At 31.5% G+C, this 16940-nt stretch overlaps 1 protein-coding gene across 1 annotated transcript; it reads left to right on the forward strand.

The window, feature by feature from the left end:
- Window positions 1-4544: 4544 nt before the first annotated feature.
- Window positions 4545-6330, forward strand: LOC114193974 (scarecrow-like protein 18). The gene has a single exon (XM_028083986.1). It carries the CDS (start codon window positions 4595-4597, stop codon window positions 6206-6208), a length of 1614 nt encoding a protein of 537 aa, XP_027939787.1. The 5' UTR covers window positions 4545-4594; the 3' UTR covers window positions 6209-6330.
- Window positions 6331-16940: the final 10610 nt, after the last annotated feature.

Here is a 16940-nt window from a genome sequence, read left to right on the forward strand (position 1 = left end):
TTAGACGACAAACTTGATATTTTTAGACGAAAAAATGGACAAAAAAAGTAATTCAACCAAAATTTGGGCAACTCCAACATATTGACTGAAAATCCGCAACTAAGAGAGACACAATACAAATGAAATATAAGTCCAACCCACATAAAGGATTGATACTACCTCCAATTCAAAACTTTAATGCAATGGATTTATGAGTTTTTAATTTTATATGGTTCTTAACTTTCTCATTTTTAAGTATATTAAAAATCATCAAAACTATATTCTAGATAATGAAAATAAACCACAAATAAAAATATTAGAAAGAAGTAAAAATAATTGAATGTGTCCTAAAAATGATTTTTTACAATGTTGAACGAAATCACACAATAGAAAAAAAGTGTACAATTAAGGATATAATAAAATGAAAAGTATGTTGAAGATTTGAGAAAAAATTTTAAATATCAAACTAGTTGAACGATTGAGAGATAAATAAAATTATTTTAGTAAAACAAAAATTCTATAAATAAAAGAAAATAAAGATGAAAGAGAATGAAGAACTATATGATTCCCTGACATTATAATAAGAAGAAAAACATCTTAAAAATGTGAGTGCATTTTATGGATGTAGAACAATCAAATAATTATGAAAGATGAAAAAAAAAAGATATAGTGAAACAAAAACAAAAGGAGGGTATATATATATATATATATATATATATATATATATATATATATAATTTTAGGTTATTTTAATAATTTAAACATAGACAAAGATGAAGATAGGAATGGTTATTGAAATGAGTACAGGGATAGAAACTCTATATATGTATACATATTCATATCTCCATTTTTATACTCAATTACAAAAATTGAGTATTATTCAAATGTAACCAATGTAGGATTCTTAGTAAAAACAATTCAAAGAATACTGACAAATTTTTTTTATGAAGTTTTTTATTAAAAAAATCTCATTCTATTCTATTTTTGAGTTAACATTTAGAAAAATTTCTCTTGGTCCATTTTTTTTTGGGATGATTAGGATGAGAGAAAAATAATATAAAACATTAGAAGTTGATAAAAAAAAAGCTTATTTATATTTTGAAATTTTAAATTTTAAAAGTATACAAAATAATTCAAATTGTAAAATCATTTTTCTTCCATTAGGCCTATTTAAACACGAACTCTATTTTTTTTTTCCTTTCTTAAATTCCTTCTATGGGAAGAAGAGTTAGTTCGTAGCTGGAAAGATATACATATGATAAGTTACCGGTTTATTTATATAAGATATTTAATGTAAGACTCACTTTCTTTTCTGCCTTAATGTTTAAAGGCCTAGCCTTCTGTTAGGCCTAAGACCGGCCCATAGGGTGTCCCAAAACCCTACTCCTAGCCCTAACCCCTCTCATTTTACTACTTTTCAGAAAATTGTTCCCCTCCTCCCTCTAAGAACTGCAGAAGTGAGCTCTGCTAAGGCACAATCAGAGTACCCGCTGTTTCACTCTAACGTCTTCTCCTGGTAAGTTGAACTTGAGCTTTACCCTTTTCTTCCATTCTAGTGTCTGGGTTCCACCTCGGGTTGACGTGAAAACCTTATGCTAGTCTTTATGCGTCTGTTTTTCAATTTCTTTGCACTGGTTAGAGTTATAGTACTCGTCTCTTCTCCTAGGACCGTTGTGCTTACATTTTGGCTCCACTATATGTTTTTGAGTATATTGCCTGCATTTGCCTCTGTTTTATGTTTAAAATGTTTGGATGATGTTTGTGCCTATGTGGGAATGAACTGTTGGTGCTTGAGTTGAACTTTGCTGGTTTTGCACGTGTGAAAGCAGTGAGTTCTGTTGAACTCCCCCAAGCGAGCGAAGTGGTCGCTCAAAACAAAATGCTCTAGCTTAAGCGAGGAGCTCTCGCCTGAGCGAGAACAGTAGTAACTCGCCACCTCTCTATTTTGAGGGCTCGCCTAAGCGAAAGTCACTCGCTTGAGCGAGAACAATCTCGCCTAAGCAAGATGGGCTAGCTTGAGCGAGACCTCGACGTGCCTCTGTTTGCAGTCTCGCCCAAGCGAGAGCTAGTAGCTTGAGCGAGGGATTCCTCTCGCTTGAGTGAGAGCTCTTTAGCCTGAGCGAGATTGACAGAGTTGATTGTACATGGGTGTGTTTCACATGATTGGATGATTTTTTTTGCTTTAAACAGTTTAAGTATGATGCCATGTATGCTCTATGTGATATATTGGGTTTTAAATTGATGAGATTGGTATGAATGAATTCATGAAACATGATGGGATGATTGGTTGGATATTGGTATGAGTTATTATACATGATAAATCTATGGTTGGTTGGTGAGACATGGCTATGGTATGAGTTGGACGTAATTCCACGAGCCTCTTGGTGAGATCTCATGGTGGTGCCTTGTGTGATGGACGCAATTCCATGAACCTCTTGGTGAGATCTCATGGTGGTGCCTTGTGTGATGGACGTAATTCCATGGACCTCTTGGTAAGGCTTCATGGTGGTGTCATAGTGTATATAATTAGGTAAGGATTCAAGTAAAGATTGCATCCTAAAACTCTAAAGAGTCAGTTAGTCTTACGTAGAGCGGACTGACTCAAGTGGTGAGAGTAGCAGGAGTCCCTAGTCTTTGGTAGGATAATGACCTTAGATGTTTGAAGACTAACCTTGTGCGTGGTAGGGTGAAACCCATTGGCAATGGCTCTACAAAGCAGTAGAGGCCACCACAAGTGCAAGCATATAGTGAATCTGACCGATTATATGTATCCGGATAAATTGAGTCTTAGTCTTGTGGTTTTCTATCACATGCTTGGTTGACTTATGTGTTCTTGACTTTTAAATTGTATGCTTAATTGTATAATAAAAAATCTTTTTACTCTAGCTTACCCTTCTTGTTTGTGTTGTTTTCTTGTGTGGTTTTTCCTTTTTGCAATGATCACCAAGGATCCCTTGGTGTGAGCAGATATGGAAACTTCTGGCGATCGCATTGGCGACGAAAATGTTGCAGCTTAGTTGGACATTGTTTGGTATTGGGCTCACTGTTGTGCCCATGTTTGAAGAGTCTTCATTGTTTTTGTAATCTCCTGCTTATGGGCAAGCCTTTGGATATCCGTTGAAACTCTTATCTTTGTTTGGGCATTGTGTAGTACCTTTGTTTTCCTCTTGGTGTAATTGGATGATGTAAAATCCTTATACTTTAAGTCTTGTATCCCTTTAAATATTATATTCTATGCGATATTTTATTTAATTAGATTTATCTATTAAATTAGACGTTACAATGTAATGTTTAATATAAAATCTTAAAATAATAAATTTGATATAACAACATTCTATATTAATTTCTTGTTGAATAGCTAAGAAACAATCAATGAATTATCACAATCCTCCAAGATAGAAGATCGTACTAGAAATTAATCAAGAAGACACTTAATATTTTTGCTGTCTAATTATAATTTTCAAATTCAAATCATTCCCCTCCTACTTGATTCCAAGCAACCACTTAAGAACATCCTCGCCAAATATGTAGCAAAAACATGTTTGGAAAAGCTTTTTAGCTGTCTACAAAATATATATTCACGACATCAAACTCTCTTTTTTTTAAATTCTTGTACTTTCATCAATAAATTTTTTCAACCTTATGATTGTTCAATTCTTTTTAAGAAAAATCTCCCCTCTTGCATACATTTTTGTAACGTTGCATTAACGTTCACATGTCAGAACATGACAAAGAAGACTTTCCTTGCATGTTCTTGGCTTTCTCAATCAAATTGCCAATATCTCTTATGGCTTCTCAAGATCTTCTCTTTATTTCCGTTTTTCTTACACAAGTTATTGCCTCCTCCTCCAATGCTTTCATCTTTGAAGGATTTGATTTGGTTTAGCGTTATTGGACTTGGAATTGGAATCAATCAGTTGTTTTTTATTTAACGTGAATCTTATATTTTTTAATTCATTTTGCAAATCAATCACATATCGACTTTACATTAGAAAATCAATTTTAACTAATTTTATATTACTTTGACGTAGAATCAAAATACGTGTTAAGCCGCAAAGGATCTTCCATCATCAAACCTAGTCGTTTACTGAAACTCACCAACAGATGAGGTTTGAAAAGACATGAACTATTAACTAATCAATTATTTAATTGTAATATGGAATAGTGATAACACCGGTAATTGTGGTACCCATTGAATTCAACCTTCCATCGATGCTGCCAAAACAGGAAATACACTTTTCATGGCAACCTTGCAGGAATAAAAAACTCTGCAAAAACTGCTTCAAAAAATTTCGTCATTTTCTATTCCTAATGAATAATACGTGTTCTTTAAAAAGGATATCCAAGGCTTGGTGGGTAAGTTTGACAGGAATACAAAATTCGAAATAATATATTCATTGATGATGTATAATTTAAGAGACTATTTTAATGTCTCATTAAAATATATAATTCATGTTATTTTAATCATGGAAACTTAGCTGAAAGTGAGGGGAAACAAACTTTCTTTAATATTTGTTTCTATAAATAGTCAAACATTCACACTCATCAAACCCTACCTACTCCGAAACAAGACTTTCCACTCTTTGCAGTGTGAGAAAGTTTAATAGAAAAGATAATGCAGCAAGAGGATATGCAGTCACCATGGTCCTTCTTTGAAGACATGAACTCAACTTTTGAATCAGGTGTTGAGTCCTATGGCTTCTCTATGTATGACCATGTTGGTGATTCTGGATCCTATGGCTTCATTGTGGATGACCATGGACTCAATACACTATTGAGCACTCTAGAGGATTCCACTTCTGAAATTTCTTCCATACCCTTTTCTTCCTCTTCCTTATTCTTCTCCAATGATCATGTTCACACCCAATACCCAATCATTGAAGAAACTGGGCAACTTCCATCACTCATGGAATTGGATGATTTTGATTCCATTTTGGATACTGAAATTGTTAGTATTGAAGGTCATGGATACCTAAGGGAGAGTGAAGGGAGCTTCTTTCCTACACAGACTTTTTCAAGTGAGGTGGAAAATGCTTGGAGTCCTACCCCATCTGTGAGGTCAGAGTTGTCCACAAATCAAGCATCATCACTATTGACTTTACCTCACCAAAACATGGAAATTGAAAACCAAGTGAGTCTTCCACACTTGCTAGAGGCACATGGAGAGGCCTTGGAGCAAGGACAAAAGTCACTAGCAGAAGTGATTTTGAGGTGCATGAGTCAGAAAGCTAGTCCACTAGGTGAGTCTCTAGAGCGCCTTGTGTTCTACTTGTCTCAAAGCATGACCAATCATGGAGACTATCTCAAAGGTGAGGCCTTCAAGAACTTTGAGGCTGCTTTGAGGGCACTCTATCAAGGTCTCCCAATTGGGAGAGTTGCTCACTTTGCTGCTGTTTCTGCAATTCTTGAAGCCATGCCACAAGATTGTAATAGTGTACACATAGTGGACTCTTGTGTTGGACATGGATTTCAATGGGTTCCATTGATTGAGGCCATTGCACACATGAACAAAACAGTGAAACTGACATCAATTAAATGGGGTGGTGGTGATGAATGTTTTTCTAGTCCATCAAATTTTGAGGAAACTAGAAAGCTGCTCTGTGAGCATGCCAAATCCTGTGGTTTGAAGTTGAAGGTAGAGGAGAAAGGAGTGGAGGAACTTGTTGCTGAGATTAAGAAAATGAACAAAAGGGGTGGGAAAGGTGCGTTTTTGGCCTTCAATTCCATGATTGGTCTTCCTCATATGGGAAGAGAAAGTAGCAGAAGACAAGCCTCAGAGTTTCTAAGGGTAGCTGAAGATTTGATCAACACCTCTGGCAATAGGGGGATTATAACTTTTGGTGATGGAAGTGCTTATCAGAAAGTGAAAAACAACTTCAATTTCAGGTCATTCTTTAAAGTACATTTGGAGCATTACCAAGCCTTGTTAGAAGCAATTGAATCACATTTCCCAACTCGTTTCTCAGAAGCAAGAATCACCATGGAGCAACTGTTTTTGCAACCTTGTATTTCCTCTCTTGATTGGTTACAAATATGGGAGGAGATGCAGAGTGATGAGATTAGCTTTAAGGGTTGCCAATTGAGCAAAAATATTTTGATGGAAACCAGAGAAGTGTTGAGAGGAAATGAAGGTTCATATCAAGCAAGGATCGAAGGACAAAATGACAATGAACTAGTTTTGGAGTACAAAGGAACAAAACTGTTAAGATTTTCAACTTGGAAAAACTAAAACCTGAGTGTCTCATGTCTCAGATCAGATGTTAGTAGTCATTATAATTCGATTTGTACAGATTCGTGTTGATATTTATCTCGAAGGATTATATAAAGATGTTTATTCTTTTTTACACGATATATAACAACTTGCACTTTAATTAAACAGAGGAAATGAAAATAGTAACATATGAGAGGTTTTGCTTCTGGATTAAATTTTGATATTTTGTTTAAAACTAAAAACAAAATCTAGGTAATCATCCACTTCGATTTGAGAAACGAAATTAAAAATATAAACTTTTTTTTTAGAAAAAGAGATTAAATTTACCAATTACTAAAAAAGATGCAAAAAGAAAACTCCTCAATTTAAAAATATAAAAAGTAAATTTCAGATTTAATTTATAGATCTCTTTTTTGTTATTTGAAATATTAAAATAATAACAATAAAAATAAAATATTTAAAAGAAACATGGCTAATAAAATGTTCATAAATAATATTTTATAAATAAATACTTTGACAAGGTTTCAATTTTACACTCAAACTTGAGACCCGTGCGTAAAGCACGGACGTCGTTGTGATTTATTTTATTTTATTTTTAATTTTTATTATCATGGTGAGTTTACATAAAATATTTAAATCATGAGATTGATAATATGAAAATAAATTAAATAATTAGTTAATTTTATTTTAACTTATGTTGAAATATTTAATTTGATATAAATTTCTGAATAGTGAGATATAATATAATTAAATGTTATTATATGAATTTGTTGTAAATTTTAATGTTGAAATAAATAGTTAAATGGAATTGTTATTTTTTTGTTGAGTATAATAATCAAAATAATGGTTATATGCAGGAATTTAATTTCTATAAATATAAATGCTAAAACACAGTAAAATAAATATTATTGTATGTTACAAAGTTTAGATTTAGTAGTTGGATATATCAATTTAAAACGCAGTAATTATAATATATCAATTCTCCGAAATACAGTTACATGAAATCATTAAAATTTAAACGGGTTGTGATATTTTTTTGACATATTAGAGTCTGTAATTTGTAGTTTTTTTTAATAAATATATTAATGGAATGATTATTATATTAAGTAATTGACAATATTTAAATAATTAACATTTTATGTTCTTGTACATTTTAAGTAAAATTTAAGGAACTTATAGATATAATTTTGAGAGGATTTTTAATGAATATTCTGTTTAGATGTATTGCATTTATGTATATGGTTCAAATAAGTATATGATAGAATAATATTGTAACTGAAAATTGTTAGTTTAGACCGGTTTAGTTAATTAATATGGTTATGAAAATAAAGATTAATTTGATATAGGAAGGGTGTAAAGAGAAATTAGTGAGTTGCATACACGAAAGCCGATAATAGTGTTTAGATAGGGTGAAATTTGCTAAAGTTTATCGCTAACATTTTGATGGTTGTAGTTATGGATGATGGAAGAGGAAATTTGTGGAGGATATATGGGGAGAACTTGGAACTCCATGATATGTTCGTCTTCGAACAGGTTTAGATCTGTTTTGAATATGATTTTTTGTTGTAATTTATTTATATGATGGTTGTACATATCGTGGTGGTTATTGTTATGGATTCATTCAGTGGTTGTTATGATAACGAAATTTCAAAGTCCAAATGCTATAACGATGGTAAATTGTATGTTAACCCATAAAATTTAGTAATCAAGAAAAGTATGTCCATATGCATAACTGAAGACATAATGCAAGTAAAATATGTTTGAGATAGTTCCCTTCATTTTAGAATTATATAACATAGGTTAGATGGATGTAAGTGCATACTTGGTAAAACTACATTGGTAGTAGAATTTAAAGGTTTATTTTCACTATCATGAATTAAGATCTTTAGTCCAACTTTGTTTTGAACTCTAGATACTGCAACATATAGTTGCCTATGCTGAAAATTGATGTTGGTAGGTATAATCCTACTGATGCTAGAGATTGTCCTTAACATTTGTTTATTGTCATTGCATATGATAAAATAACTAGTAATTGCCTTCTAATAAGCTTGAAAGTCCATGGGGATTGTGATAATGATAAACATTCGAAGAATATATACTTCATGACCTTTTCTATTTCTAGTAATTATCTTTGCTCCAATAACATGATTTGCTAGTTTGCTTACAACTAATCTACTACCATTATATAATCCCTCATCCTGGTCTAAGTTCCTCAAAAGCATAATTGAGGCCCCAAACTTAAGTTTAATGTTATGATTTGGGAGGCCTAATATAATGAATGTGTATTTAGAAATTCTGGAGTGATTTGATGATATGCATCAACAACCATTTCTTTAGTGTTGGCAATGCTATCACAACTAAGATATTCTTTATGTTCACCTATAACAATGCATTCAATATGTATTATATATAATTATTTATAGATTTAAACATACTACATCCAACAATGATAAGGACAAACATATTCATTAATCTCATTCGTAATTTCTATTTTGCTAGTCAATATTGCTCTAGATTGCAAGCAGTTATCATTGAAGTTGTTTTGTGTTAGATTTGGGTATGCGTTATTTATAATAGCTTGAATAGGATCATTAAAATGCATTATCAAAAGTTATGGTGGAATTTTAATTTCCATTAAACCATCCTTCGGTTCAGCTAGTGTACCATCCCCAACCTTCACTATGCAATCAGTAAATTGTTTATTTCTGTTGTCTTAGTCGGGTCTAACCCAACTTGTGATAGACGAATATTTTTTGTCAAAGTTAATATATGACAATGATCACAAAGGTAAGATGAATTTATAGTAATATCTTATCTTGTTCCTCCTAGAATAACTACGAACACTTTTAGCTTAAGAATCTCATTTTAAGCATTTACACACCACACCTATAGTGTTTGTGCCACTGGTATACTGATAAAATTACATAAAAGCCTGTAAAAATGACATGTATCCTCACTGGACTATGAGTAAAATAGGAAAAGTTGGACACATGGTAACTATATAAATAGGCTCAATTTTGGAATTTTACTATTACATTATATTTGTATATTGGGATAAGTATGTTTTTCATCCCTATACTTTTATGCGAAAGTGGAATTGGTCCCTCTTTAGAACTTCATACAAAAAACATCCTTATATTTTTAAAATGCTTGGAATCTATCATTCATCTTAGACGGTGTTAAGTGATTGATGACATGTCCAACAAAGTTGGTGACGTGAATATAAGTAAATGACACGTGTTAATTTAAATTTAAATAATTAAATAACTTAAAAATCAAATAATGTTTTAATTAAATTTTAAAATAAGAAAACCCACTTTCATCAAAACAAAGCACAACCAAGTTGCATTTTGCATTTTTTTTCGATTAGTGATTTTCGAGCAACCAAAGCATCAAGGTCATTGTAGTTAGATTGTGAACTCGAGGTTGGTCAGTGGGCGTGATTGCAAGTTCAAAATCAAAGTGGGTTCGAGGTGGTGTGATTGTGAATCTTAGGGTTTTTCATTTACAACAAAGGTGTGTTTTCGAGTCTCAAATTTACTGTTTAGGGTTTTTTTCTAGGAAAGTATCAAATTTTTGGGGATAAATGTTAAACCACTCTCAGGTGTTGATTTAGTGATGAAATCACATGGTGAAGGTTGTGCATCTATTCGTAGAAGCTATGGATTGAATAGTACAACTTCATTGTTAGAAAAATGATTGCTCAAATAATACTATTAATAATAAAAATATAAAATTATATAATAATAATTATTAAATCAATAATAATACTAAGAAAATATATAAAACAATGAATATTAATCAGAGATCAACAATTATGATAACAATAATAAATAAAAGATAAAAGGTAAGGAGTAGAAATATTCTGGGTTGAGGCACGCATAGCGCTATCCTTAGAGAGAAAATGCCCCTACTGCACAGGGCTAAACAAATACACACTCATATGTGTTTCAAATCATATGCGTTTCTCTCCCAAGATACAACAACCCGTCAGATCGATCGAGTGCAGCGAAGGATCTCCGAACCTTATGAACACCACTATTTTAAAGATAATATAGAGAAGAAAAGAATAACACTTTTAAGGAAAACTCTAGTGTTTGTTGTCTCTGTTGTTGTGGTTGTTTTTTTTTCCCATGCACCTAGGTGGTATTTATAGGTAGCAAAACGAGACAAAGAAGTAAATTGTAATAAGAATATAGCCGTTAGCCATAAAAAACATTAACACATAAATTAAAGGTCTATAAAAACTTCAGTAACAGTAAGTTTTTTATTTTAATTATTTTTTTTAAAATTATATTAAAATATTTCTAACAATCCCCCACATAATTTAAAAAAATAAAATAAAATATATTATCTTTTAAAACAAAATAAGGAACCTTCCAGGTCTGAACCTTACACCTAGTGCTTATAATTTCCACCCGAGAAAATGCAGAGACTTGATTGTCTTGAACTACATCTCATGTGACCAGGTTTTAGTAAATAACACATACAATATCGGTGTTCATTATAGGTTCTAGTCAGTGGGTGCACATTACGGCCTTGCGCATGTATCTTGTTTCATGAGTGTCACTTAGAGACTTGCCCATGTCTCACAATGGCGGCCCCACCATTACACTCACTAGGTAAACCCTCAAAGGGTGGTTTGTGACTCACACCCCTACAATAATTGTCATTGGGTTTATTAAGAGGTATTTTATAAAATAAGCATAATAATGCACATACCTCAACCATTGGGTTTATTAAGAGGTATTTTATAAAATAAGCATAATAATGCACATACCTCAACCTTATTATTGCCACAATTTATAGTACACCTCGCCATAGGAATGAGATATAAAATTTAATCAAATTATTTGGTGTACTTTAGTCAACAACAACTTCATTGTTACCCATTGAACTTCATTCCATGGGATCGCCATTCATGTGGAGATGGGTGTCCATTGTTGCAACTAATTTATGGGTTATAGTCTCATTCCCCTCGACGACTCAAATACTTGTTGTTGATGCATCAACTCTTTGATAAGCAGATCTGCAATATTTCTTTTTGACCTGACAAAGTCAAGAGAGATAACCATGAGTAATTAAGTTTCTAATACATTTGTCTCTCATTCTAATATGTCAATTTTTCATTGACATTTTTACTAGAAACTTTAAATATAACAATTTGATTGTCAGGATGCTTTGAGCAAAGGAATAATTTATGCTTGCATAATAGATCATGATAGAACAACAACTTTTTAACATATTTCCATGATAGTGCACCTCCATCCAAGGTTAAAACATAGCCATAACCAATAGGTGATTTTGTGTCACCAAAATCAATATCCAATTCACATTAAAAATATCATTCAATGATCTCAAGAAATTGGACATATTGCCATAATATAAGAAACACAAATAATATTACACTAGATGGCAAAATAGTTCTCGAGGTATCACAAACAAATTTAGATAATTTATCAATTGAAGGAAACATCTCTAGATATTTATAAATATAAATAACCAAAGATTCTTTTTTATTAAAAGGTATATTAACCTTTACAAGACACCCCCACACTTTGAAATATTTTTAATGTGGTTCTTTTTTCTTTTATAACTCATAAAAAGTTTTATCTCAATCTTTTGTGTTCAAAATATGGTAAGCAAAATATAAAATTTCACTAATATAATGTTAGGCAAGCTAGAACTTGTAGAATAACATTTACCATATCAAAACATTTTTTTTTCTTTCTTTCACTGCAACATTATATTAACATCATACACTATATAAAGATGTTACTTAATGAATAATACCATGAATTTTACATAAAAACACTCATTTGTAAAGACATGTATCATCACTTCTTTAATTAATTAATTTTGCACCTCAAAATTTTATAATTTGAATGGTCTCTAACCAAATTTCTCAACTTCTCAACAATTGTAATAATCAAAGAAAAAGTTACTAAATATTTTATCACTAGATAAAAACACTTAACTCAAACAATATATCATTTATCAACCAAAACACATGTCTAGAAATAATAATCTTATTGCACTTGGGAACCACTTCATAACCTTGTTGAGCACAAGAAAGATTTTAAATTCAGAAACATGAAAAACTCTTTAAAAATCTAGAAGACAAGTTTAATTTTTATTTGACTATCACTTCAATTTTTGATATGAAGATTTCTTCTTTTATCAGCATTTACATGATCTTAAACATGATATCAATTAAAATAATTCATTTTAATTTCATGTCATAAACAATAATTTTGAATTCATAAATTTGATAAGGTTATATTTATTATCAGTCACTTTTTTTTTCATATAAAACACTTAAAATATATACATGATATAGAACATCTTTATCAATGATAAGAATAGACAATATTAAAGCATAAATTAATATAACAAAAAATATTAGCTATAAACATCACAAAAAAAGATTCAATGAGCAGGAATATCATTTATCCATAATTTCATTTATTGTTACCAATAGAAATAGAGACAATTATACCCAGATTTTTAGGCTTAGTTGACACTGATTTAATTATAACCATAACAAACACATTAGTTCATAAAATGTGTTTTCAGTCTTCAACTCTATACTGTTTATAATTTTAGAAATGAATACAGATGAATAATCAAAAAAAGAAATAACAAGATAATAATTTTTCTCTCTAAGAATGTTAGAAAAATGATTACTCAAATAATACTATTAATAATAAAAATATAAAATGATATAATAATAATTATTAAATCAATAATAATACTAAGACAATATATAAAACAATGAATATTAATCAGAGATCAACAATTATGATAACAATAATAAATAAAAGATAAAAGGTAAGGAGTAGAAATATCCTGGGTTGAGGCACGCATAGTGCTATCCTTAGAGAGAAAACGCCCCTACTGCACATAGCTAAACAAATACACACTCATATGTGTTTCAAATCATATGCGTTTCTCTCCCAAGATACAACAACCCGTCAGATCAATCGAGTGCAGCGAAGGATCTCCGAACCTTATAAACACCACTATCTTAAAGATAATATAGAGAAGAAAAGAATAACACTTTTAAGGAAAACTCTAGTGGTTGTTGTCTTTGTTGTTGTGGTTGTTTTTTTATTCATGCACCTAGGTGGTATTTATAGGTAGCAGAAGGAGACAAAGAAGTGAATTGTAATAAGAATATAGCCGTTAGCCATAAAAAACATTAACACATAAATTAAAGGTCTATAAAAACTTCAGTAACAATAAGTTTTTTATTTTAATTATTTTTTTTAAATTATATTAAAATATTTCTAACATTCATCAACACCCTTTTTGAGCTTAAGAGGAAAAGGAAAAGTATGTGGTTATGGGACAACATTAATGCTTCTCAAAGCAAACACCGTGAAAAACAAAGGAAGGTTGTTCTGGAGATGCATGAATTGGAAAGTAAGTAAATTATAATTTTGGCATTAAATTATGTTATGACTATTTTTGTTTATGGGTTGTGGTTTTCATTGTAGAGTGATTGTCATTGCAATTTCTTCCGATGAGCTGATGAAGCAAAATGTGAAATGGAAGAGAAGCCAGAAAGAGAAGAAGAGGAAATTGGTGACGTTAATGACAAATTGATCATGGAGTTGGTAAGGAAGAATGCAAAGTTGAAGATGAAATTAGAGTCAGAAAGAAAAAAGGGAAAAAATAAAGTTCTTGTGTTTTGTTGTATCTTGGGCATTTACAATTATATTTTGTATAATTTTTGTGTTAAAGAGCAATTGTAATTGATAATTAAGTTTAGGTTGAAAGGTTTCTTTTTGGACTAGTTTGTAGGTGAAGAATGTTGTTAAGTTGTGAATGTAATGAAATTAGACAAGTATAATGCCAAAAGCTTTTAAGCCAATGAAGTTTGACTATGAGAGATTTTGTTCTTGAATTTATATTGTGGTGATGCAGTAACATGTTTTGCTTTTGAAGGTTTTAAGTTGGAGTTTACATTGTTTCCAATTTCGTTGAACCTCTATTTTCAATGTTTTAAGTTGGACTTTAAATTGGATTTTAAATTCATGAGTTGGAATTTAAGTTACGAAAATAAGTTGGACTTTAAAATCATTAAATTCATTGGATTTCAAGTTGTTAGAATAAGTTGAATTTTATTCATTCAATTTAAATGAAGAATAAATTCATTAAATATATTGAATTGTAATGCTTAATAACTTCGTATTATTCTTTAGCCATAATTATTTATGTACAGATTATTCTTTAGTAATAATTAATTATGTCACATTAATGTTACTTTAATATTTTTTTTTTTTGTAAAATGAATGGTTACTTTTGTAAAACTCAGAACTAGTGTGTTTTCTTACCAGGGAGTTATCGCATACAATGTAATTAAGGGTGAGGTTCTCTTACCATCTCACCAAGCATTATTGGTTTGGTGCACGGATAATATAAGATGGTTTACTCGATAACAAATTTAAGATATGACTTGATATGATAGAATTTAAATTTTAAGTCTCAATTAAAACCCAAAAAATAACAATAATTGACATTAGTTCCAACTTATACAATAACTATCATAAATATAAATTATTATTGTTTATACATATTCTTCATACCTTTTGTTGATTAGAAATGAAGACTCGTCCATTTGTGTGCATATTCCCAATATCATCTAAGAACAAAGTAAGGAACCACCTCCATGTTTCTTTGCATTCATTTTCAACCACCGCAAAAACAAGTGGAAAGTATTGGTCATTGGGATCTTTTCTAATAGAAACTAGTAACTGCCCACCATATTTAGTCTTCAAATGAACCCCATCAACTGCAATAAAAGGTCTACAACCAGCAAGAAAACCTTTTTTGCAGCCATCCAAACACATGTAAAAGCTTTGAAATCTTTGCGGGAAAGTGGGAATAAGTTCACTTAGTTTAATCTCACAAGTTGTTTCCCTACCAACTCTCTTAAGTTCTGCGATGTAATCAAATAAAAGAGAATATTGTTTAGCTCCATCTCCCTCAAGTTCTGCCAAAGCTTTGTGTTTTGCTTGCAAAGCTGTCCATAGGCTGATTTTAGTGCTATAACTTTTCTTAACATCATCCATTATCTGGATTGCGGACATGTTTCCCACATTTCTGAACTTATCCATGACAACTTTTGAAACCCACTCTACATTCGCATTTTTGTTGGAAAAAATCCTTGCACACTTATGTCCATCAACGAGTGTTTTAACTTGGAAGGTATGACATGAACCAACTTTACTCACCAATATCACAAACCCGTACCTTTTTTTTTCAAACAGCTTTAATTCTCACCCTATCATTCTTCACAAATTCAACATGTCTGCCATTTAGAACTACATGTTCTTTAATTGCTTGTTTAGCCTCTTCCAATGAGCAAAATTCCATGCCTAGTTTAAACTTGAAGCTGTTACACATATCATGAACTTTATACTTTGAGAAGTTGTCTTGCCCCTCAACATCACTATCCAAATCTTCATTGTTGTACTCCTCGTCAATCTCATGTTCCTCAATAGTATTATTTGATTGGACACCATTAATAGAACCAACCTTTTCACCCCCAACTGTAGACATTGACTTCTTGCTGTCAACTATTTTCTTCCATCTTTCTAGAACATCTCCAATTTTTCTACGAGGTTTATCATCATCCATCTGAAAACCATCATCTTTATCTTCACACAATTCTTCCTCACTATAATCTAGTTCAAAATGTTCAACAGACCCCTCTTCATCTTCACCTTGTTCACCAATCTCACCACCTGTAGTAACATCTCTGTCATCACCTTCACCCTCACCATTCTCTCTTTTCTCAACCTCACAAACATACATGAACATCATCTTTCTCACAACCATCAACCCCAACACTTGTATTGCCTTCAATAAACTCTACAAATTCAAATGTTAGACTCACTACGTGCTTAACATAAATATCTATTGCTTCTCTATTCTCCTCAGCATAATTTGCTAACTCCATGGCATCCCTATCCACACTAAACACTCTCAAATTGGTATCCAAGCTTCCTTTACTAGGCTTCCACCATAACTTGAAATCCCTTATTATACCAACAACCTCAAAATAGGACCACACATCTGGGTTAGCATCAAGAATGACATGTTTCTCACCACCCACGTCATGCAACTTCTAAGATTTCACAAATTTCCCTATATGATGAAATGTTATAAAGAAGCCCATTTCTATACAATGTCAAAACCTTACTTTAACCACCACTTCAAACCCCTAAACCAATTCAGCAAAAAAAAAAAACCAAAATGCATGAATCAAAAAAATAAATCCCTAATTTTTGATTTTGCACGTCACCATGAAAATGTGAATGAAACATTACAAGGAATGTGAACATTAACTCAAATAATATTAATGATTTGCATAATTCTTCTTTCAAAATTAAGTAAACCCATAAAACCATACTTTTGTTGTCCTAAGTGAAAAACCATAAGCTTTGCAATCACACCACCTCAAACCCACTTTCATTTCGAACTCGCAATCACGCCCACAAACCAACCTCGAGTTCACAATCTAACTTCAGTGACCTTGATGCTTTGGTTGCTCGAAAACCATTAATCGAAAAAAAAAGGTTAAATCATTCCAGAGGCCCCCATTTTTGTAGCGAAATCTCAAGTAGGTCCCCCCATTTTTATTTGACTCAATTAAGTCTCTATTTTTGAAAATTCGTTGCAATCAGTTCCTTTCCATTAGTTGTACAGTAACGTGTTAATTATGTGCCACGTGTCAGCACAT

The sequence above is a fragment of the Vigna unguiculata genome, chromosome 8, assembly GCF_004118075.2.
Source record: "Vigna unguiculata cultivar IT97K-499-35 chromosome 8, ASM411807v1, whole genome shotgun sequence".
Taxonomy (NCBI): Eukaryota; Viridiplantae; Streptophyta; class Magnoliopsida; order Fabales; family Fabaceae; genus Vigna; species Vigna unguiculata.

What these genes read in the sequence shown, in the direction of transcription:
- LOC114193974 (XM_028083986.1), top strand. Translation starts at nt 4,595, where the DNA reads ATGCAGCAAGAGGATATGCAGTCACCATGGTCCTTCTTTGAAGACATG.